The sequence below is a fragment of the Fundulus heteroclitus genome, unplaced genomic scaffold, assembly GCF_011125445.2.
Source record: "Fundulus heteroclitus isolate FHET01 unplaced genomic scaffold, MU-UCD_Fhet_4.1 scaffold_172, whole genome shotgun sequence".
Taxonomy (NCBI): domain Eukaryota; kingdom Metazoa; phylum Chordata; class Actinopteri; order Cyprinodontiformes; family Fundulidae; genus Fundulus; species Fundulus heteroclitus.
This window is the reverse complement of record NW_023396584.1, coordinates 324,318-348,886: the sequence shown is the minus strand read 5'-3', so window position 1 is coordinate 348,886 and position 24,569 is coordinate 324,318. Positions and strand designations below refer to the sequence as shown.

At 40.2% G+C, this 24,569-nt stretch overlaps 1 protein-coding gene and 1 long non-coding RNA gene across 2 annotated transcripts; both read left to right on the top strand.

The window, feature by feature from the left end:
• The first annotated feature begins 697 nt into the window (after nt 1-697).
• LOC118558872 lies at nt 698-6,787 on the top strand. The gene is made up of 4 exons (XR_004928535.1): nt 698-806; nt 1,901-2,020; nt 6,288-6,407; nt 6,755-6,787. It is a non-coding gene; the product is annotated as an uncharacterized LOC118558872 (long non-coding RNA).
• Nucleotides 6,788-7,823: 1,036 nt separating this feature from the next.
• Nucleotides 7,824-23,532, top strand: LOC105922875 (NLR family CARD domain-containing protein 3; the record flags this gene model as incomplete). The annotated part of the gene is made up of 5 exons (XM_036129460.1): nt 7,824-9,604; nt 13,162-13,350; nt 19,302-19,478; nt 21,586-21,756; nt 23,235-23,532. Coding segments are annotated over 5 exons (2,340 nt in total), but the record flags the coding sequence as incomplete, so codon positions are not given.
• Nucleotides 23,533-24,569: the final 1,037 nt, after the last annotated feature.

The window sequence follows — 24,569 nt, the reverse complement described above, 5'->3', positions numbered from 1 at the left end:
TATAAATATATAAAATAACAAATACACAACATGAAATAAGAACCTAATCAAAAATAATAAAAGTTAAAAGTCAAAATACTAAAAATGATCAAAAAAGATAATAGAATCTGTTCAGCTTGAGTTAAAGGCAGTGCTAACAGAAGGGTTTTTAACATCCATCCATCTATCCATTTTCCGTCAAGCTTGTCCCTGGTGGGTTTGTGAGGGAATGCTGGGTTTTTAACAAAGACTGAAAAATGCAAAGCAAGTGGGCTGTTCTAATATTCAACTGAAGACTGTTCTAGAGTCTCTGCGCAGCCTCAGCATATTGTCTATATTTACAATATTGTAAAAGGCAATATTGTTGTAATAAACAAATACTTTAACTGAAAATACCAAGACTCATAGTAGAAGAACGGAACAGACTTTAATTGAAGGACAAAATAAAATTATTCACCTCACTAGTTCTAAAACCAGATACAGATGGTGATGATGCTTCTAATGTGTCTAATATTTCTAAAACGGCTTACAGATATTAAATAAACTAACTAGAACAGTATCCCCTTGTCTCCTTAAAAGGCTTCATGGCTCCTTAAAGTTAAACTTGACCTCTAAATGCCGTTAATATTACTGGATGTCTTTGAACACATCATGTTTGATAACAAACTCACCTGATTTCCTGTAAATGGGTCTGGTGAGAGGCAGGTGGAGCACTTCCTGGTTCTCATGTTTACCTGCAGCAGGTAGAGAGCAGTAATCAGAAGCTCAGGCTCCATTTAGTCTCAGAAGAACAAGTGGATTAAAACATGTCTGTGTCAGAATTAAAGGTAAAATCATTTTATTTTAACTTTCTTCTGCTCAGTGAGTTTTTCTTTGGGAAGTCAGAGTTCAGTTTGCTCCTCTGTTGACACCCAGGTCTTTGTTACAGAGAGCACTTTCTACCTGTGTCAGCAGCTCTGTTCAGTGTTTGGTGTCAGCAGCTATAAATTTGTTTAGAATGATGATTTCTGGCTGTGGAGGAACAAGGACACTCAGATCTCTGGAGAAACAAAGGTTGTTGTGCTGATTTCTCTCCTGACTGGTTCCAGCTGCCAACCATAAAACTGTTTATCAGAGTTCCTGAGAAGGTCAAAAGTACCTGGTTTGATCCCTGCAGACTGCCACTATGGGCCCCTGAGGAAGACCCTTAGCCCCAGACTGCTCCCGGATGCTTTAATAGCTCCCTGTGGGATGGGTTAACTGCAGAAGACAAATTTTGTTGGAATGTACAATTGTAATGACAAATAATTATTTTTTTCTTCTAAATGTTTCAGATCTTCTAACTAATATTAATATAAAACAACTAAAACCATAATAAAAATATTGTTTTTAAAGCCATGATTTCAGATAAGGGAAAAGCTATCCTTGCTGTCTTGGTTCTATGTGGAAAAACAGTTATTTGCTTTATAAAGCATGAATTAACTCGCATTTAAAAACTTAATTTCTCATCAACTTCTTGTTTATACTCTTTTTAAATAAGTGGTGTAAAGTGTTAAAAATGCTTAATCTTAAAATTTTGGTCATCCAGGTCATGATCCAACTAAAAAAAGCTTTCTCAAATCAAAATGTCAGAAGTAGTGAGGAGTTCCAAGCATCTCTGGGAGAAGCTGGAGATTAAACACGATTTTTAGTTTTTTAGCAAAACATCCTGTCAGGACCTGGAGAACAGCTCACTGCCTGTACTGCTAAAAAATACTGAAGTCAGCATTTAATTTGTGGCTTTCACTCTAAACGGTGGCGGTGGCGAGGAATTTTGAAAAAACGTATAAAAAACGTAAAATGTATAAAACTGTCCATTGCTAAATCCAGATGGAATAAGCTTTACAGGATAGTTATTGGACCTGAACCACTGGGAACTGACTTGTTCTGGTTTCTCTCTCAGGCTGACTGAAGTCCAGAAGATGGAGAACAAAGCAGAACCTCCAGGATCCAGCTGTCCGTCTATGAGGAGTGACCGGTCCAGAGAAAAACCTCCAGAACTGAATGAACCTGGACCCTCAGAGTAAGAACCCAGTTTCTAACTGATCCATGTGACTCCGCAGAAATACAACATCTAGAATATTAACTTGTTGATCTACGGCATCTGAATCCAAAGTAACTTTATTTATATTTGACCTTAAAGTTAAACAGTCCTGAAGGGTGTCAGTCAGGGAACCGTTAGTGTTGAACTGAAGGCCTGAGAATTAATGATGGAGGAAAATGTTGCCCAAAAACAAAACAACCAAGACTTAGAGGAGCAAAGAGATTCAGAGATTGACTCTAAACCTCAGAAAGAATGGACCACAGGAGGTTCTGTACTGAAACCACCGGGTCCAGTTTACATAAAGGGACCACCGGTTTAGGTAACCTTAGAAAGCTGATGACCTGGTCACTTCCACTTAGTGTTTGCAAGTTGGAACAAAGAGGTTAACAGGTAAAAGCAGAACAGGAGGACTCAGGTCATCCGAGTTGTTCTAAGGTTCTGCCTCATGGTCTGTTCATGGGTTCTGTTCTTTAATGACGGCTAATCAGCACCTCAGACCAGATCAACAGCTTTAGTTCTGCTATCAGGGACCAGATCCTCTGCTCTACACCTTCTCAGACTAGATGACCGTGTCCAGAACTTTCTGGGCTTTGAAGTACTAGTAGTGTATACTATAGAAGTACTTTGTAGAATAATTCATCTAAATCTGATCTCATCAGCTCCATTAAACTGTGACATGATCCTGTTGTCCTGCAGGTGTTGGTCGGACCCATGTGATCCAGACCAGTAGAACCCGGTTATTAAGATAATGTTCAGTTTGGACCAACAGAACCGTCTGAATGTTTCTGGATCTTTAAACCTTCTGCTTCTCTGCAGCAGTTTGTGTTCAGAGCTTCTTCTCTGGTTTTTATCACAGAGTTTCTCACTGATGTGATTCTTTTGAACATTTAACCCTCAGTTTCCCTCATCCAAGCTGCAAAGCAATAAAACCTCTTCTGTTTGTTGTTTTGTATCGTCCACCAGGCCCTTACACTCAGTTTTTGGATGAGTTGTCAGATTTCTTATCTGATTTGGTGTTAAATACTGATAAGGCTATTATAGTGGGTGATTTTAACATCCATGTTGACACAGAATGTGATAACCTTAGTGTAGCCTTTAAAACTATCCTAGATTCAATTGGTTTTGCTCAAAATGTGCATGAACCGACGCACTCTCGGCTCCATACTTTAGACCTTGTTCTGACATATGGCATTGATTGTGAAGAATTAACAGTATTTCCTCACAACCCTGTCCTATCTGATCATTTTTTAATAACATTTGAGTTTAATCTAACTGAGTTCTCCACTCCCAAAAGAGGGTTCCATTATAGTAGATCTTTATCGGATAATGCTGTATCAAAACTTAAAGAGTCTGTCCCCTTTTTAATATCCTCCGTATTGCAGAAATGCCCTGTAGATGGCAGCAATGTTGTTTCTTCCAATTCACAAATAGATGTCTTTGTAAACGGTATGACTTCGTCATTGCGTTCTGCATTAGACAATGTAGCTCCCTTGAAAAAGAAGGTGATTATTCACAGGAAGCTGGCTCCTTGGTTTAATTCAGAGCTGCGTTCCTTGAAGCACAATGTTAGGAAATTGGAGAGAAAATGGCGCTCTACACACCAAGAGGAATCCTACTTAATCTGGAAGAACAGTCTATTGTTGTATAACAAGACCCTTCGCAGAGTTAGAGCAGCATATTTTTCATCATTAATTGAGGAGAATAAGAATAATCCTAGATTTCTCTTCAGTACAGTTGCCAAACTTACCCAGAGCCACAGCTCTGTTGATCCATCCATTCCCTTAGCTCTTAGCAGTAATGATTTTATGGGATTCTTCATAAATAAAATTGATTCCATTAAAAATAAAATAATTGGCATCCTCCCAAACATGATTACCTCATCCTCAGTAAGTGAGGCAGCATTGGAGGAATCCTTAGAACCTGCGCAGTGTCTGAACTGTTTAAAAGTAGTAGAGCTTTCTGAGCTATCTAAAATTTTAGCTTCATCTAAACCTTCTACCTGTATGTTAGACCCAATCCCAACCAAGTTGTTTAAGGACATATTCCCTCTGATCAGTGGTCCTATTTTAGACATGATTAATGTATCCTTGGTAAATGGATATGTACCACAGGCTTTTAAAGTAGCTGTTATTAAACCTTTACTTAAGAAACCATCTCTTGATCAAGATGAGTTAGTAAATTACAGACCTATATCTAATCTTCTTTTCTTATCTAAAATTCTTGAGAAAGTAGTTGCTAATCAACTATGTGAACATTTACAAAGTAATGACCTACTTTAGGAGTTTCAGTCAGGCTTCAGAGCTCATCATAGCACTGAAACAGCTCTGGTGAAGGTCACTAATGATATTCTCATGGCCTCAGATAATGGACTTGTGTCTATACTTGTCCTGTTAGATCTCAGTACTGCATTTGATACAGTTGATCACAATATTCTCCTACAAAGACTTGAGCATACTGTAGGGATTAAGGGAAAAGCATTAGGCTGGTTTAAATCTTATCTGTCGGACAGATTCCAGTTTGTTCATGTTAATAATAAATCTTCCTCAAACTCTAGGGTCACTTGTGGAGTACCACAGGGTTCAGTCCTTGGACCAATTCTATTTACTATATATATGCTTCCGATTGGCAAAATTATCAGACAGCATGGGATTAATTTCCACTGTTATGCTGATGACACTCAGCTATATTTATCCATAAATCCAGATGAATCCAATCAGTTACTTCGACTGCAGTCATGTCTTGATGACATCAAAAGCTGGATGACTTTAAATTTCCTGCATTTAAATTCTGACAAGACAGAAGTTGTAATCTTTGGGCCAGAGTCTTCAAAAAATAAAGTTCTTAATCAATCCCTTAATCTGGATGGCATTAACTTGGCCTCTGGTAATAAAGTTAAAAATCTTGGTGTTGTTTTCGACCAAGACATGTCATTTAAATCCCATATTAAACAGGTTTCCAGAGTTTCCTTTTTTCACCTCCGGAATATCGCCAAAATTAGAAACATTCTGTTCAGGAGTGATGCTGAAAAACTAGTCCATGCATTTGTTACTTCAAGGCTGGACTATTGTAATTCTTTACTATCAGGAAGTCCACAAAATGCAGTTCGAAGTCTTCAGCTGATTCAAAATGCTGCGGCAAGAGTTCTGATGAAAATCAACAAGAGGGATCATATTTCTCCAATTTTAGCTTCCCTTCATTGGCTTCCTGTTAAATCAAGAATAGAATTTAAAATTCTCCTTCTAACGTATAAAGCCCTTAATAATCAAGCTCCATCATATATCAGAGCTCTGATTACTCCGTATGTTCCTAACAGAGCACTTCGCTCTCAGACTGCAGGTCTGCTGGTGGTTCCTAGAGTCTCTAAAAGTAGAATGGGAGGCAGATCCTTTAGCTATCAGGCTCCTCTCCTGTGGAACCAACTCCCAGTTTTGGTCCGTGAGGCAGACACCCTATCTATTTTTAAGACTAATGTTAAAACTTTCCTTTTTGACAAAGCTTATAGTTAGAGTGGCTCATACCCTGAGCTATCTCTATAGTTGTGCTGTGATAGGCCTAGGCTGCTGGAGGACATCAGGGTCTAATTTTCTCACTCTACTGATTTCTACTGTTTTTCAGTCTACTGTTCTCCAGTTTTGCATTGTATTACATTGAAATGACTGTCGTCATTTCAGCTTTTAACTTTTTGCTCTCTCTCTTTTTCTTCATAGTAGGTACACCTGGTCTGGCGTTCTGTTAACTGTGACATCATCCAGAGAAGACGGCTCACCCGCTACTACCATCTAATGTAGAACAGATTACTAGATCAATGTGTGCTTCTGTGCTTGTTTGTCTGTCTTGTTGTGTCTCTGTTCTGTCTTCTGTAACCCCAGTCGGTCGAGGCAGATGACCGTTCATACTGAGCCCGGTTCTGCCGGAGGTTTTTCCTTCCCGTTAATGGGTGGTTTTTCTTCCCACTGTCGCTTCATGCTTGCTCAGTATGAGGGATTGCAGCAAAGCCATGTACAATGCAGATGACTCTGCCTGTGGCTCTACGGTTCCCCAGGAGTGACTGCTGCTTGTCGGGACTTTGATGCAATCAACTGGTTTCCTTATATAGGACATTTTTGACCAATCTGTATAATCTGACCCAATCTGTATAATATGATTGAACTTGACTTTGTAAAGTGCCTTGAGATGACATGTTTCATGATTTGGCGCTATATAAATAAAATTGAATTGAATTGAATTGAACATGTTGGTGTTTCAGAGGTCAGAACCACAGACAGAGAGCACAACCTCCAGGATCCAGCTGTCCATCTATGAGGAGTGAGCGGTCCAAAGATAACTCCCCATACTTCAGTGAAGAACCTGGACCCTCAGACTCAGAGTAAGAACCCAGTTTCTAACTGATCCATGTGACTCTGCAGAGATATAAAAACATAATATTTACTCAGCCTACAGTTTAAAAACAAAAACTGAATTAGTTTTTATTTTAACTTAAAGCTCCATAATCATAAGCTGTTAGTCAATAAACCAGTAGTATTCACTGAAGGAACGTTGGGCCTGGTTATACACACATGTACAATGATCTTAGTCACATTGGCTGTAGGGATGTAAATGTTTAAATTTATGAGTATTTTAAACTCGTAAGTAAAGCATGAATTTGGAAGATCATTTATGTTAAGATCTAAAGGAAGGAGAAGGGGTGTGATTACTTTTGTTTTACTTCTTCAGACCAGGACCTGGACTGCTGGCAGCCAATCAGAGCAGCTGTGCTCCAGGTGAGACTGAACATCTCCAATCAAAGCTTCCTTCTATCGTCTCTGTTGGACTAATTCCTCGTCTTTAGTTGGGATTTGGGAATCTAAGTGTTTAAAGTCTTTCTGGGATCGAATATTTCCCCTGAATCTCTGGATTTCCAGCTGCTGTAAATGTAACGTCTGTCTTCAACCCAACAACCTATTGGGTTTGCTTTGAAGTGGTTCTGTTTTCAGCCCTTTATGCTAAATGCATTAAAACTGGACATATCCTTAAACCTGCTGCTCATTTTGATGGAAACAAAAAGGTGGAGCAAACAACCTGCTGCACTGCTGCTTTACAGAAAGAGGGAAGGAAAGTCTGAGAAACAGAAACCTTTATTTCCTCTGACAATAGATCCCAGATTACAGGAGATATATTTGTAGAAACATGGGATATTCTATCTGCTGTTTACTTCTAAAGGACCAAATCAGTCACATGTTATTTCTAATCTGTAATTATTCTTTAAAAACTTCCAATCCACTCTCTGAGTGAGAAAAGCATCTGAAATATGAACACTACCTGATCCAGGGAGCTGTTTCTCTGGCAGGTTAGAGCATTTCCTCCAGATTTCCTTCATTAAGGCTGAAAATGCTGCCAGGAACCATTTTCTGTCTCTCTGCCTCTTCTGTAGCTGCTGTGTTTGTGGGAGAAGGTCAGATAGAAAGAGAGAAATGGGAACAATGGTGACCTGATGCTAAAGAGTTCATGTTGCTGAAAGCAGCTGCATGTTTCTGTCAGCATTTCTTCATCTGATCTGCTTTGTGAATCAGATCCTGACAGTGAACAGATACTGGCCACAAAGCAGAGGCAGAAATCTGCTGTCTGACCATCTAACAAGATTCTGGTTCTAAGGATGGATCCCATTGGTTAGCATCACATCATGTGAACTAAGAGACCTTCTAATGATGACACCTCCTGATGTTCCAGATGTTTCTGCTCCAACTTCATCACTAAATCAGGTTTTTCCTTCAGTTGTCTTTTCTTCTCTGTTCCAGCAGATGTTGGTCTGCAGGAGGTTCTAGAGGAACATAAGATCAGTCTGAGGAGGAGATGTGAACGTGTGACTGAAGGAAGTGATGAACCAGGAAGTAGATCCCTCCTCAACAGGATCTACACTGATCTCTACATCACAGAGGGACAGAGTGAAGAGGTTAATACCCAACATGAGATGAAGCAGCTGGAGAGAGCTTCCAGGATCCAGAACCTCCATGACTCTCCAATCAGGTGCCACGACATCTTTAAAGCCTCACCTGACCAACATGGAGCCATCAGAGTGGTTCTGACCAACGGCGTCGCTGGTGTTGGAAAAACCTTCTCAGTGCAGAAGTTCACTCTGGACTGGGCCGAGGGCTTGGAGAACCAAGATGTCCATGTGGTGGTTCTGTTGTCGTTCAGGGAGCTGAACCTGATCAGAGGTGAGCAGCACAGTCTTCTCACGCTGCTCCATGTTTTCCATCCAACCCTCCAGAAGCTCCCAGCAGAGCAGCTGGCTCGCCACAAACTTCTCTTCATCTTTGACGGCCTGGATGAAAGCAGACTTTCTCTGGACTTCAACCACAGTCGGCTGGTTTCTGACGTCACACAGAAGTCATCAGTCGACGTTCTGCTGACAAACCTCATCAAGGGAAACCTGCTTCCCTCGGCTCTGGTCTGGATCACCTCCAGACCTGCAGCGGCCAATCAGATCCCTCCTTCATGTGTTGCCAGGGTAACAGAGGTACGAGGCTTCACCGACGCCCAGAAGGAGGAGTACTTCAGGAGGAGGTTCAGTGATGAAGAGCTGTCCAGCAGAATCATCTCCCACATCAAGACCTCCAGGAGCCTCCACATCATGTGTGGAATCCCAGTCTTCTGCTGGATCACTGCTACGGTTCTGGAGGACATGTTGACCACAGAGCAGAGAGGAGAGCTGCCCAAGACCATGACTGACATGTACTCTCACTTCCTGCTGGTCCAGACCAGGAGGAAGAAGAACAAGTACCATGGAGGACATGTGAGGAGTCCACAGGAGCTGATGGAGGCTGACACGGGAGTTCTCCTGAAGCTGGGGAGGCTGGCATTAGAACATCTGGAGAAAGGAAACATCATGTTCTACCAAGAAGACCTGCAGCAGTGTGGTCTGGATGTCACAGAGGCCTCGGTGTACTCAGGAGTTTGTACAGAGATCTTTAAGAGAGAGAGCGTGATCTTCCAGAAACCAGTCTACTGCTTTGTTCATCTGAGCATTCAGGAGTTTCTGGCTGCAGTCTACATGTTCCACTGCTTCACCAGCGGAAACACAGAGGTGGTGGAGAACTTCTTGGGACAAATATACAGTAGAACATTTCTGGAGGACTTCCTGAAGAGAATCATGGAGAAATCCTTCAGAAGTAAAAAAGGTCACCTGGACCTGTTTGCTCGCTTTCTTCATGGCCTCTCTGTGGAGTCCAACCAGAGACTCTTAGGAGGCCTGCTGGGTCAGACAGAGAACTGCCCAGGAACCATCCAGAGAGTCATCAACAACCTGAAGAAGATGAACACTGGTAGAATCTCTCCTGACAGAAGCATCAACATCTTCCACTGTCTGATGGAGATGAAGGACCTCTCAGTTTATCAGGAGATCCAACAGTTCCTGAAATCAGAGAACAGATCAGAGAAGCTCTCTTTGTTCCAGTGCTCAGCTCTGGCCTACATGCTGCAGATGTCAGAGGAGGTTCTGGATGAGTTGGACCTGGAGAAGTACAACACATCAGCAGCAGGACGACAGAGACTGATTCCAGCTGTGAGGAACTGCAGAAAGGCTCGGTAAGTCCAGGCGTCTTCATTGAGTGATGCTGATTCAGCATTATTGCTGTCCGGTTTATTCTTAATTATTCAAGTTGATTCTGGATGTTTTTGGACCTTTAACTTCTTCCTTCATACTTTGGACTATTTCAACCATCAGATTTCTAAATATTCAGCTCATTCAGGTCTGCTGCAGCTTTTGGTATTTAGAGATTTTGATCTTTTAGAAAGATACAATCATCCAGAGACACATTTTAAACATTAAACAGCTCTTCACTCATTGGGCTGTTACCCATAATTCACCTTTTTAGAAAATCTCTCTTTAGGTCAGGGCTGTTGAACTGATGGTCTGTGTGACACTGGTTCGCAGGTGATGGTAATCTGGCCCGTAAATGACTTGTTTGTAAAAAATAAATAAATCAGAGAACATCAGAAACATTGTGTGATAAACAGCCCAGATGAGCGGCATGGCTGAACAGCCTTGGTTTGTATGCTGTTCAGTTACTAACCTCTAAGTGATAGGTTAGCTTTCATTGTTCTCTGAAACAGTCCACAACTTTGTCTGTCTCCCAGTTGCTACGATTGTCACTGACATTTTCAACCCTTGGAGTAAGCCCCCCTACTGTTTAAAGCCACATAGGTGAGCCCACAAGAAGAGACATTTGGCTTTATTTGCACTTCAACCATTGGTTAACAAACAGTTGTCTGAAGGCAGGCAGGTTTCTAAAGCTGACTGCAGAACACAGGATGTCACTAAACAGAACAGAGACGGAACTCATGGTGCAGAAATGTCTCTGTCTAAATCCGCCTCTCCAGCACCCCTACACCAATAAACAGAAAAGGAACAACAGCTTCATTTTTAGTTTTTATTTAACCAGGGAAAAGACCAGTGGAGAGTATGTAGATTCATATTCTGAACAAATTCTCCCTTCATGAAGAACAATTTCACACATACTTTTCCACTATAAATACCACACGCACAGGCAGATTCCACTCACACACACACACACACACACACACACACACACACACACACACACACACACACACACACACACGCACACGCACACGCACACACACACACACACACACACACACACACACACACTCTCTCTCTTAGGAGCCGCTGACTCCTGCAGCCTCTCTCTCATGCAATGGATCCCATTTTAACCGAGACAATATGTTGGACAAGACATAATAAAAACAACATATAAAGACAGATGGCTTTCGACAGAGCCTTCTGTTTTTTCTTGTAAATATCTCCTGGTCTTACCACCGTGTATCCAGAATCGGGGTGTAAATCACACCCATCATGACGATTCGATTCAGTATCGATTTCCTGACCAAACGATTTGATTATTTTCGATACTCAAGAATACACTTCGATTGGATTATTGGTTCTTTTTTTACCTTACAGGCTAGACAATGTTTCAAATGTGAAATAAATTAAGGAAAGCTGTAATATCGATATGCATAATATTTGAGGAACAATTAACAATACTTAACAAGATCAGTGCAATGAGTGCAAAAGTGCACTAGCAGATTAAGTAACAAAAATAAGCCTATACTATATTCACTATAGAATAACAATACAAAACAAAATCAGTGCAATGAGTGCAAAAGTGCACTAGACTTAAACATAAATCCCATTCAGATTTCCTCGATTTCAACATGAATTCCATTCTCATACTAGTTGTTCTGTTTAACCTCTGATATTTTGAGAAGAGTGCTTTTCATCCAGAGCACCACTTGATTTAGCCTATGTCTAATCTTCAGCCATTATGAGAATCTCCTTACCTTTATTCGGGTCGACCCTGTGATGCTACAGACGATAACTCCTTTGTGCCCGAATTCAAAAGGTTCCTCCACTTACAACCAAAACCGGGTCACTGCAACAAATATTAAGATTTAAAGGGCCCGCTCCTGTCCATTCCACACGGCCTGTCTCACCCCAGTTCAAGATTTGGTAGTAAAGAAGAAGCAGCTATCAGAGACAAACATTTAAAATATGCATATTTATTTCATTTGAAATTCCAAAGAGATAAACAAGAAAAAACCGACAAGCTTAATATCAGTATGTTACTGATGTCCTTCTCCCCAGCCATCGTAAGCTCCTTTGTCTGCCGTCATATCCGCAAACACATATTTTTAACAGACTGACCAGCCCCTCCAGATTAGTTTGGGGAGTGTGGGGGCCAGACATTTAGACTCCATGTCCTATCTGCTCCCACAAAAGGAGACTATTCTCTTGAGAGTCTTCATGAACTAAGGCTGATTTAGAACCCAGATGTCCTATCAGGAGGTCAACCCAGGTGACCTTCAAGAACTATAAAATAGCTTTCAGACCTTAAGACAAACACCATGTGATGCTGTGCATGTTGTCCCTCAGAGGGCCAACCCCCACCTTCTTCCAAGACACAGTTTAGGGACCAGAAGGTACCTCTTATTATTTTCAACAAAAATGCCTGATTAATATAACACCTAATCATATTTTTCCGTAACAAGATCAAGAAAAATAACAAATTAAAATATATCGATCAAAGATGAAAAAACTGTTTGTTTTAAACCAAACAGGACCTTCAGACATCTACAGATGTGATCTACAGCTCTCACTAGGGCGGTACGCAGCCGAGTGTGAAGCGGCCGGGATGAAAATCAGTGCCTCCAAATTCGAGACCATGGTCTTGACTCGGAAAAGGGTAGAGTGTCTCCCCCAGGTTTGGGAGGATGTGCTACCCCTAGTGGAGGAGTTCAAGTATCATCTGAGTCGTAACCGACCCTCAATAATTCGGGTGTGGTAGCAGCAGAAGTCACTTCTTTCAGGATTATTGCACAATGTATTAAATAGAATTGCACATTAGTTATTGCATGTTGGTTCTTACAGTTACCGTTATGTGTATGAAATAGAATTGCACATTAGTTATTGCATGTTGGTTATTACAGTTGCATTTGGACGACTTTCCTGTTAGTGAAACTTTAAAAATTCTGAGTTCAAGTGTCAAATATACAGTGCATAACAATGAATAAATGATGAATGGAGTATAAATCTGAAAACATTGTCCACTAATCTACCTTTTAGTGTGTAGTGGCACAATTGAGTTAAGAGTCAAGACATCTATCAATTGTAATTTAAATATGTAGATATGATGATTATCATTATACGCAACGTTTATCATGGAAGAACAATAAATAAACCAAATGTTCTTGAACTTGATAATTATTGCAGAGATAATCTAGAGATAATCTGGTGATAATTTACATAAAGGAGAAAGCCAAATCCTAACATGGACATCTAGATACATTTAGTCAGTTCTGTTTTTTTCCTGTAGATGATCTTTCTTCATCTTTGTGGTTAAATGAAGCTTTTAACGAAGCAGAGACACAGCAGCTCTGCAGTAGAACCAAGACCTGAAGAGACTGAAGAGATTCTCTGTGTTGGGTCAAACAGGACATTGACGTGAATAGCAGATGTTCATCTGATGATGACATCACTGTTTAGTCATCATGTTTTAGTCTGTTCATCAGTGTTTATTAGTCTGATTTAACTAGAACTGATGTTATTATTTATCTAATCACAGACTAGTGTGCTGTAGTCTCTCACCAACTCAATATGAAGTTGTGGCCTCAGCTCTGAAGTCCAACCCCTCCTATCTGACTGAACTGGAACTAGAGGAGATCCATGATGGAGGGAGAACCTTTGGAGACTCTGAAATGAAGCATCTCTGTAAGATCCTGGAGAATCCAGTCTGTAAAGTAAAGACGCTGAGGTTGGTTTTACCTCCACTGCTACTTTAAAACATATTTTGATTGATAATTTTGTCTTGACATATTTTCTTTGTTGTGCAATTATACGCTGTTTAAAGTTAATTAATGTTTAATAAATAACTCTCTGTCTGTTAAGTACTGTCTGGTAATAATCAGCTCTTAAACTGATATCAGGACAATGGTTGAAAGGGAGGAATTCTCGCACCAGAGATCTTTTAACAGCAAAATCTGCACACACATAAAATAAAGGAGTGACAACTTCTTCAAGTTCAGGAATTTATTAACAGAAATAAAATGAACATCCAGAGAACATCACTATGTAATGCTGTTTATCTGAATTAACACTTTATTTCAATCAATAAATACTCTCTATTAGGCTAGTGAAACTTGACTAAACTACTAACCAAAATGAAGATAAAAAGAAGCTAAGCTAAGCAACTATTTACATGCAAAAACAAACAAAAGACAAAACAAAAGTGGTTGATCATAATCAGAATAATTCAGTGAATCCTGTTCACTGAAGATCTGATTCAAAGAGCATGGAATGGAGTTAAATTAGCTTATTTAATTTAGAACAACATTTGGCATGTTTTCAATCCATTCATAATGCGAATCCTGAGTTAAACAAAACGTTTTTTGATTAAATAATGCTTTGTTTAAGTCAAACAACCAAAGTTAATCTTAAAGAATATGGAATGAGCTTAAATAATAATAAAAATAATAATTTAACTTTATTGATCTCACAATGGAGAAATTCACTTCTGCATCTTAACCCATCCCCTTGAGGAGCAGTGGGCTGCCACTGTGCGGCGCCTGGGGACCAATTTGGGGTTAAGGGTCATGCTTAGGGACCCAGAATGGCAGCTTGTGGGAGTTGAACTCAGAACCTCTGGGACCGAAGCTCTGTGCTCCAACCACTAGGCCAGTGTTTAAATTAGCTGTACTAATTGAAAACATTTGGTTCGTGTTTCAACTCATTCACAATGCAAATCCCAAGTAACCAGAACATTATTTTGAGTAAATAACATTCTATAGACTGATTTACTTGGTAAAATAATTACTTTAAATCGACATTATTATTCAATCTTAATGTGGGAATAAGGCTCATAGCATTATCGAATGATGGCGGAGTGAAACGAACAAGTTTTATGCTTGGAACACACTTTTGTAGAAACACACTTGTTGAAAAACCAGATCCGGAAATCACCAGAGGCTAACAGTATTTTGGCGAGCGGATTTTCGGCATCAACTTTAAAGACTTCAGCTTTATTTTTAGTCATAATGACTGGGCTGGATAACATAAACATTAATGTCCCATCAATGTATGAAACCCTTGTGGAAAATAACATTTGTTATAACCATATAAAAAACACTCCAATGATATTAGCAATGCCATGGAACAGGATGCTAGCATGAGTTAATTCCGCTTGTAAGCCCTTTGTTTTAAAGACACATTGTGCAACAATTTACAAAACATTTCCCAATAAACCATTTAACCTGTCCCTTTCGGTCTCTCTGTCCAACCTGTCGGTGCCTCATGGGAGTTCCCCACGGGCCCTGCTCTCCAGAGCAGATCAGGAAGAGGGAAAATGGTTAAGGCTTTGTCCTGGAGTGCTCCAAGAAGGAGCGGTCTGAGAGAGGTGTGGGCAGAAGTGCTCTGACCCTTTGTCTGTGGGGTGTGGTTTACAGCAGCACCCTGCTGAGAGAGGGGCAGTCCTAGCTGAAGCTCTCCTTTGTGGCTGTGTGGTCAGAATTCAATCTGACATCAATTATTTCATCATGGCTTTAATATGCAACAACATCTTTAAGACAACCTGCTGTCCAGATATTTTGCGTTGTAAATTATTAACTTTATTATTTGACATTTTCAGAGTATTGAACAGTTACATGCTTAAAATGTTTTGGACTGAATAAGAAAATTCAGGAAAATAAGTCAAATGATGTGAATTAATGATGGTGATGTTTTAGTTTGATTTGAAAAAGAATCAGATGACTACATAATTTAGCTTTATTTTTCATTTCTTTGTCACATCTTTACATCAAAGATTAATTTTTGTTCCTAGAGGAGCAGTCCCAAGACCACTTAGAGACACATAAATAAGTTATATAAAAAGAATCAAAAATAATTATCTTTAAAAATCCTTGTTTGAGAAGAACAAAGACAGAAAATATAAAATAAATAAAACCAACGGCATCACCAGGTTTCACCACCTCAGCTTTGTCCTGAAGCTGCTGTTCTGTTGCTCCGGGTCAGAGGAACCGTTTTATTCAATCTGACAGCTCAATCAGACAGAACCAGAACAAACTCAACCTGCCAGGACCTAGCAGTGTGGGTATTAAAACTATATTGAAACGTAAAAACCTCTACTGCATCAGACAGTCTCTGGAACTCAGCGGTACTGTTCAGCAACATCCCAACAAGTTTTAGCAACAAGAAGTAAAACAAAAAAAACGGAATAATCAGAATTTATATTGCTATGCAGGCCAATCTAATCAAATATACTGTGAAATTTTTAAATTTTTGACCCTCATATGAGAAAGCAAAACTCATAGATTCATCACAAAGAGTAAAATATTTTATTCCTTTCTTGTCAGTTTGATGATTCTGGTTTAAAGAGAATAAAAACACAAAATTCAGTCTCAGAAATTACAATATTATGTGACACCATGAGATGCTCCTGAGCTCTGAAGGCAGGAGTTATGGCCAGAATATCTGGTGAACAGAGCAAATGTGTCATGAGATGCTTGGTTAACCTGTGATACTGAGCTAAGTTGAAGGCTAAGCTATGGAGCACACGCGTGATCCCAGAATGGTTCTCATCCAGTTGTTGGGCCCTGTTGAAAGTCCTGATTGTCCAGACATGTGTTTTGGGTTAAAGATGCTCTAAATATCTCCTTTGCTGATTATGAGATGAAGTGTAAAATGCTTTCTGTTCATTTCATTGAGGCTGATTGAGACAGGAATACCTACAGTAACAGACAGTGGTTTAAAATCTAATAAATACAGCTCATAAGGGTAACCCATAAGAGGATAAAATAGGCTAAAAGCTGCTTAGAAGCACCAGAAAACTGAATATAGAGACAGTAGACAGTAGTTCTGGTAGATGGCTGCATTAACTTTGGACGTCAGGGAACCCAGTGGACCAGAACCAGCAGATGACATGGCACCCTAAATAATCAGACTGTGGAAACTTCACTCTGGACTTCAAGCAGCGAGGCTTCTGGACCTCTCCACTCTTCCTCCAGACTCTGAGACCTTCATATCCAAATGAAATTCAAACTTTACATTCATCTGCAAACAGGACTTTGGACCACTGAGCAACGGTCCAGTTCTGTTTCTGATTAACCCCGGTAGGACCTGTAGCCCATGTGTAGGATCTGTCTGTGCATAGTTTCAGCCTCAATCTAGTCCTGGTGAAGGTCCATCAGATTCCCGAGTGGATTTTGCTTAACAAGCTTCTCCAGAGTTCAGTTTTCTTCAAGACCGTTATAACGACTGTGTCCTGGACCTCTGTCCAGTCACCTGCTGACCCAGACTGAGAGACAAAGAGCCAGAATCATCAATATTACAAGCAATAAAGTCTAGAGCTATTTCAGTGTGTATGATGAATCTATATGAGTTTCGCTTTTCTTAACATTTCCTCATCATTCACATTTTTTTAGATCTACCTGCATACTAATCTGATGTCTCTGCCCAGAAACAAAGCCTTTCACTTGGATAGCTTCTTGTTTGCGATTGAAACACATGGTTCCTCGGGAACAAACTCCAAGCAGACTGGCTGGAGCTGAAAGACACAAATTAATGTCATTGACAATGTTGTCAACATGACAAGGAAATGGTGTTGGTTCCTGGACCCATAAATAAAATAAAAAACACTAAAAATATAATGTTTACTCCATTCTTTGTTTTCCCGCATACAAAGAATGGAGAGGTCTGTAAAAAAAATAGATGAGTAGATCCTCTGGACGGGTTGTTCTTTGTTGAAACATCTCTTCTCCAAGTGAATTCTTCAGTCTGAGAAGTTTCAGGTAAACTCAGCTAGATGAGCAGAACCCTTGCAAAGAGGATCAACAAGTTTAACTGTGACAATTAAAACTGGTTGGTCACATACAAATGAAGACCATCAGGCTACCTACCAATCATTAATGTGTGGTTGGCGAGTGGTGACCTAGTGGTTAGAGAATTGGGAATTTGCCTCTTGGAGAGTCCCCAAAGGTTGGCGGTTCAAAACCGGGTTTGTCCGTAAGCAACACCCTTGACCCCCGATTGCTCCCACTCAGTTTCAGCTGCACACTGCTCTCTAGGAGATGGTTAAATGCAGAGAGTAATTTCTCCTCTGTGGGTCAAATGGGATTTTTACTTTGCCCCCAGGGGCAAGTGATACTTGCCTTAAAAGCATTTTAAGATGGAGATAATTGGATCCGGAGGCCACCCTGTTTAAGTATGGGAGGTTTCTCTTCATGAAAATGGCTCCTTTACTCTTCGCTCAGACCAACGTTCCTATCCAGGATTAGAACATCTTCATCCCCAAAAGATTGATGGCTGACCTGCAGAAACAGCAGAATCCTGGCCTGATTTGTAGCCTGATGGTTCTCTTCAGCATGTGAGCAACGAATAATCATTATTGCCCTGATTATTAATAACTTAGACAGAAAGAACACCATAAACCTTAAGGGAAAATATAAAAGTTGACAAAATATTTATGAAATAAAATACACAGTAAGAGAATATAGATACCAAAATTTCTATTGATATCATCCATCCATCAATCCATGCATTTTCTTACACGCTTATCCCTCATGGGGTCACAAGGGGTGCTGGTGCCCATCTCCAGCTATCAATAGGCAAGAGACAGGGTACCCCTGGGCGGTTTGCCAGTCTTGCAGGGCTATTGATATCATATTGAATTAAATTTATTTATTGGTTAGGTGTTGTGGCCTGGTGGGTAGAGCAGGATGCTTGTGTCCTTGGAAGGCTGTGAGTTTGCTGGTTTGAATCCCACTGGCTGTCACCCTGGGTGACTTGAGCAAAACCTTTAGCTCCAGAATGCTCCCCTGCATCACCCAGTGGCAGCCCACTGCTCACTGGGGGATGGGTTAAATGCAGAGAACACATTTAATTGGTTTACAAAGATATAATGAAAAATCAAGATTTTAGTATTATTTAGTTCAAACGTCTGAGCTGCCCTCAGGTCTTCAGGAAGGCTGATCCACAGCTGAGGGCAGCAGGTGGAGAAGGTCTCCTCATGGTAGGTTTTAGTTCTCAGAATGACCCACCAGACACAGAGACCCACTGACCCAGTATGATGGAGCACATCAGATTCCAGCAGCAGAACATCAAACCAATTTTCAGTGATCAGGGACTGAATGAGCAGAACTTCAAACAGACACCATGTTTCCTTAGAGAAAACCCTCCATGTAGGCTACTGGTTTAGGTTGAAAATAAATCCAGAACAATCTGAGCTGAAACTCTGTTAAATTATCCATGTTTAGAACATTATGGATCTGAGAACCACTGTTCTAGCAGAAACCTGAGTCAGACTAGAAGACAGAAGCATTTTAAACAGATGCCAGACTGATCAGAATTAAAAATCCAGCACCAGCAAGTGATCATGGATGGATTTATGTTTAAGTAGAGTTTATTGTTGTGTGGTAGTCTCCAACCTCTAGTGTCCCCCCTAACCCCAGAACATCTTCATCACCAGACGCCACTGCTGAGAATCACACCTTGATCTGGACCTTCACACGTCATGATAATATGTTCTGGTTCTGCTGGGTTTAACTCTTTAAACCAGTTCTACTGGATCAAATATCAGACATCAGTTCATCATGTTTCTGGGACTTTTGCATTCACGGAAACTAATTTTCAACATTTTTATCATGCATTTGTTCATATTTCAGTTTTAACCTGCATCCTGTTGGCTTCAGCTAACATATGTTGTTCTTTATTTAGATTGAGGGAATGCAGTTTGTCAGAGATCAGCTGTGCTTCTCTGGTCTCTGCTCTGAAGTCCAACCCCTCCCATCTGACTGAACTGGACCTGTATCGGAACCAAAACATTAAAGATGCTGGAGTGAAGGAGCTCTGTGGTTTTCTCCAGATTCCCCTCTGCAAACTACAGAGATTGAGGTCAGACTCCATGTTTTATTTCTGATATTTGTGATGTGAAAGTTGTGTTGACACAAACCTGCAGACATCTGGCTGATATGTCTGCAGTTCTAAGGGTAAAGTCTGGTTTCTTCTTTGCTGATTTGGTCCAGTTAAATATTCTTTCGTTTTTAACTTACTGCCAGGATCTATTAAATAGAATTTCAGTTTAGGGTTACAGCTTTTAATCAGATCTGAGAAAGAGGAAAATGGAATAAATGAAAAATACAGATTTTTCTACTTGAACTTTCATCAGATCATTTGTTTCTATATTTTCTACAGAATAACTGTGTAACTGAGTCTGAGTCCTGATCTAAGGTCAGAACTGGACAGCATTCTGACCCCCAGTGTGTATAAATGCTCCTCATGTGAAGCAGGTCAGAGGGGATTCAACCCAGTTTAGAAAAGTGAATTTCAGCTCCTGGAATCTATTTGACATGAACAAATATATAATCCCTAATTGATGATTGAGGATTTTACTGACTAAAACACTCAGACACAACATGTCCCATTACCGGTTCTGGTTCTGGGGGTTTCAGCTCCTAAAGTCAGTTTTACATTAAATATTCCACAGTTTTTATGGCTGTGGAATAATTAAAATAGTTCATTTATCTGCATTAATCTCCATTTGTTCATATTTCCTCCACAATTCCTGCTGACTTGTTTTGTTTTCTGTGAAGCTTGAATAATTTGGCTCCAGAACCTGAGTTTGTATTGATGGAGCTGCTGGTGGAGCTGACAGAGGTGAAGAGCTGAAGTCAGCAGGGCTGTCATTTATAAAACTTGCTTACGCACAAAATTGACCTAAAATGTGCATATGCTACTTTCCACGCATAAGTTTGTATCTATTAAAAAATATACTTGAGGGGAAAATGTGTGGTCCTCATGCCAGCTCTGACCCAGCCGTACGCTCATTTTGGAGACGGGGAAACTGGTGACGCAGATGGTGAAGTGATGAATTGCAGCCAACCTGCATGAGGATTCCTCTCAGATGTTCAATTTCACTCCATATCAGACTTTAATCATAGATCATCTTGATCAGAAGCATTAAAACCTCAGTGTTATTAATTCAGGTGCTGGTGACTCTTAAATACATCTGGGACATTTCAGATAATTAAAATGCCCATAAGCCATCTTAAATCCTGTATAAAAGTCTGCATATAATTTTCTATGGGTTTTTTATGTTCACATTCCTCTCTCCAATGATCACCAGTGTGATGTGTTCCACAGATTATTGTGAGGAGGTGTGCAGCAATCAATTTAATTGCTGGAAACAACCAAACACACTTGTGCGTAATGCTGCTTGGTGGATGCACTGGCACTGCTGGGAGACTGTGCAGGTGGAAAATTGAGGAAAAATTATTTCAGGGATCAAATATTTCCTTGCCAATAATAAGGACTGGCCAATATCCTGCTTCTGACTCTCAGCATGCATTCTGCTGTTACCCACAGGGGAAAGTGCTCACACCCAGGCAGTGCTCACCTTTTTCGGGAAAGGGGTAATAATCATGGGGGAAACTTCTCTACTCTGAATGGTGATCTGAACGCACAGCCAAGGGAGAATTTCAACACAGAGCATGGTGTTGTTTACTCTTTAACAACTTATTTAACACCTTACTAACAACTTGTTTTAATGTGAACAATATCTGCGATTTTAGCTCTGATTTCCACATTTAATACATTTTCAAAAGTTTAATGTTGAATCTGGGCGTTTAGAGGGCTTAACCTGAACCAGAACCTGGTACCACATGTATACGTACAACTGTGATCTATAAAGGAAAATGGTGTGCTGGTGTTCCTGAATATTTTTTGGTACACGCCATTATATTTTTCTTGGCATACATACACTTTTAGCAAGGACTCCATGCAAAATTGTATAGATGAGATCCCAGGACTGTAAAAACTGTTAAACAAGTTTTAACTATGAAAAGTTCTGATATTGTTGATTGTTGAAGAGCTGAAGTCAGCAGGTCTTTATTGAAGTAGCAGATTGTTATTAATATTAATGAGAGTTCTTTTACTGGTTCTATTGTACTGTTAGAACCTGCATCCTGGTGGCTTTAGCTCACGTGTTTTATTCTTTACTCAGATTGAGGGGCTGCAGTTTGTCAAAGATCAGCTGTGAATTTCTGGTATCGGCTCTGAAATCCAACCCGTTCCATCTGACAGAACTGGACCTGAGGTTAAACAACCTGAAGAAGTCAGATGTTCAGCAGCTACAGGATCTTGTAAAGAGTCCAGACTACAAACTGAAATCTGTGTAAGTAGATGGTTGGAGTGAGTCCAGCTGCTGTCAGCAGAACTGTTCTGAACCCAGTTGGTACCAAAGCAAAGATCCAGTGTTTCCAATAAAGCTACAGCTTCTCAGTGGGAGGAGAATGGTGACAGGCTTCCTGATTGGACACAAAGACAACAATGAGCCAATCAGAGGAGCCAGCAGCTTGTTGTGTTCCTGTCTTTGTGTCCATGTGAAGATGACTGTTGTTGTGTTCATGTCTCCAGGAAATGCAGCTGGATTTCAGCTGACAGCCTTCCACCATGTCTTGAGACAGTGGTCCTCATTCATTAAGCTGTGGAGCATCAGATCTGATCTCAGACTCTTTGTTCTCTCATTTCAACAGCAAACAGCTGATCAGTTTAATCTTAGTCACAGCTCTGCAAGCCTGCAAATCACAGCCCATTTCACAGCCCATCGTTACATTTAGTCAACATGTGGTCTTTCTAAAAGTAGAATGGGAGGCAGATCCTTTAGCTATCCTGTGGAACCAACTCCCAGTTTTTGTCCGTGAGGCAGACACCCTGTCTACTTTTGAGACTAAGCTTAAGGCTTTCCTTTTTGACAAAGCTTATAGTTAGAGTCGCTCATGTTACCCTGAGCTACCTCTATAGTTATGCTGCTATAGTCTTAGGTTAGTGGAGGACATCAGGGTCTATTTTTGTTACTCTTCTGAGTTCTGCTGTTCTCCAATTTTGCATTGCTTGTCAGTTCAGCTTTTAACTTTTTGTTCTCTCTCTCTTTTTCTTCATAGTAAGTACACCTGGTCTGACGTTCTGTTAACTGTGACATCATCCAGGGAACACAAATCACCTGCTATTATCATCTAATGTAGAACAGATTACTGGATCAATGTGTACTTCTGTGCCTGTTTTTCTGTCTTGTTGTGTCTCTGCTCTGTCTTCTGTAACCCTCAGTCGGTCAAGGCAGATGACCGTTCATACTGAGCCTGGTTCTGCTGGAGTTTTTTCCTTCCCGTTAATGGGTTTTTTTTCTTTCTACTGTCCCTTCATGCTTGCTCAGTATGAGGGATTGCTGCAAAGCTATGGACAATGCAGACGACTCTCCCTGTTGCTCTACGCTTCTTCAGGAGGAGTGAATGCTGCTTGTCAAAAACTTGATGCAATCAACTGGGTTCCCTTATATAGGAAATCTTTTGACCAATCTGTATACTCTGATTAAATTTGACTCTGGAGAGTGCCTTGAGATATGTTTCATGAATTGGCCCTAAATAAATAAAATTTAATTTAATTTCTACAGAGCAGAAGCTCTGCTGAAGTCCACCCAGCACATCTGGACATGTCATTCTCTCATTGGTTTCATCCAGATGTGTTTAGGGACAGTCTCCATGTTTCGTAGTCAGCTGATGTTTCAGAAACAGATGAGATGTTCGTGTTCATCTTGCCTTCCAGAGGCTAAAAACACTAACTGATCTCCTCTGTTGCTCCTTCTTCTCTCTGCAGGAAGTGGAGAACACCAGCTTAGTAGAGGAGAGAAGCTGAGCTGTCATGATGATCCAGAGGTTGAAGCTGCAGCAGTTTGAGTTTTAAGAGACTCTGACTGGATCCTGATGATGAACTCTGACTTTAGAGATGTTGATTCTGTTTATCTGATCATGTCTGTCATTTAGTGTCTGATATTGTTTGTATCTTTGTACCAATGAGGATGAAATGAAAACTAAGCTGCATTTAGTGGCTCCATGTAGTTTGATCTGAATCTAACGAAACAGTAAAGTTAATCTTTTTTCTCTCTGATTCATTTTCAGCCTGTAACCCAGAAATCTGAAATAAAGCTCAACTCTAAAGTTTTCAGGCTGCATGTTTTCTTCATTGTGATGCAGTTTCTGGAGGGTTTTCATGATATTTTAGGTGTTTTCTGCAAATGTTTGGGCAGCTCTGGTCCTTTTATCTGTTGCTGCAAACAGCTCAGTGAGTAAATGATGGTTTCTTCAATCAGAGGATGAATCTTTTCTTGCAGTCTTTTGAGGTCATTGGGCCAATCATTGTTAGTGGTCCCACACACTTATTTTAAAACTAGAGGGGATCGCTCATTCCAGGCAGTGGCTCAGAGGCTGTGGAATGTTTTGCCTCTTTCTTTACGTTGTTTGAACTCTATTGCTTCTTTTAAAAGCAACTAAAGACGCTGCTATTCAAGCAGGCTTTTAATTAGACATGTAGTTTTTATGGTTTCGTTTGTATGTTTTCCATTTTGTTTTATAATGCTGTTTAAGTATTGCTGTATTTGTATTTTACTGTGAAGCACTTTGTGATTTTCATCTGAGAAAAGTGCTATATAAAAAAGTTTACTTACTTACTTTATTACTTGATGATCAAATCTTTTTATGTCCTTCTTTCTGAAGATAAAATCTAAAAGTGAGTAAAGATAAAGTTTGATCTGCTCCAGCTTCTCCTTTGGTGAGCATGGAGGTACTTTCTGCCGCAGCTCAGAAACTTTCAGATCTTGTCTGGAGGATTTTCTCTGTTCTTCCTGCAGAACAGTTCTGGTTCTGTTGGATCTGTGGCTCATCATGCAGCTCTGCTCTGCTGAGGTCAGAACACAGATTTTAATCCTGTTTAGGGATTGTTGGTGTTGTGCAATTATACACTGCTTAAAGTTATTTAATGTTTCAGAAATAACTCTCTGCCTGTTAAGTATTGTCTGGTGATGATCAGCTCTTAAGCTGATATCAAGACAATGGTTAAAAAGGATGAATTCGGGCACTAGCTATCTTTTAACAGCAAAACCTGCACACACATAGAATAATTCAATTCAATTCAATTCAATTTTATTTATATAGC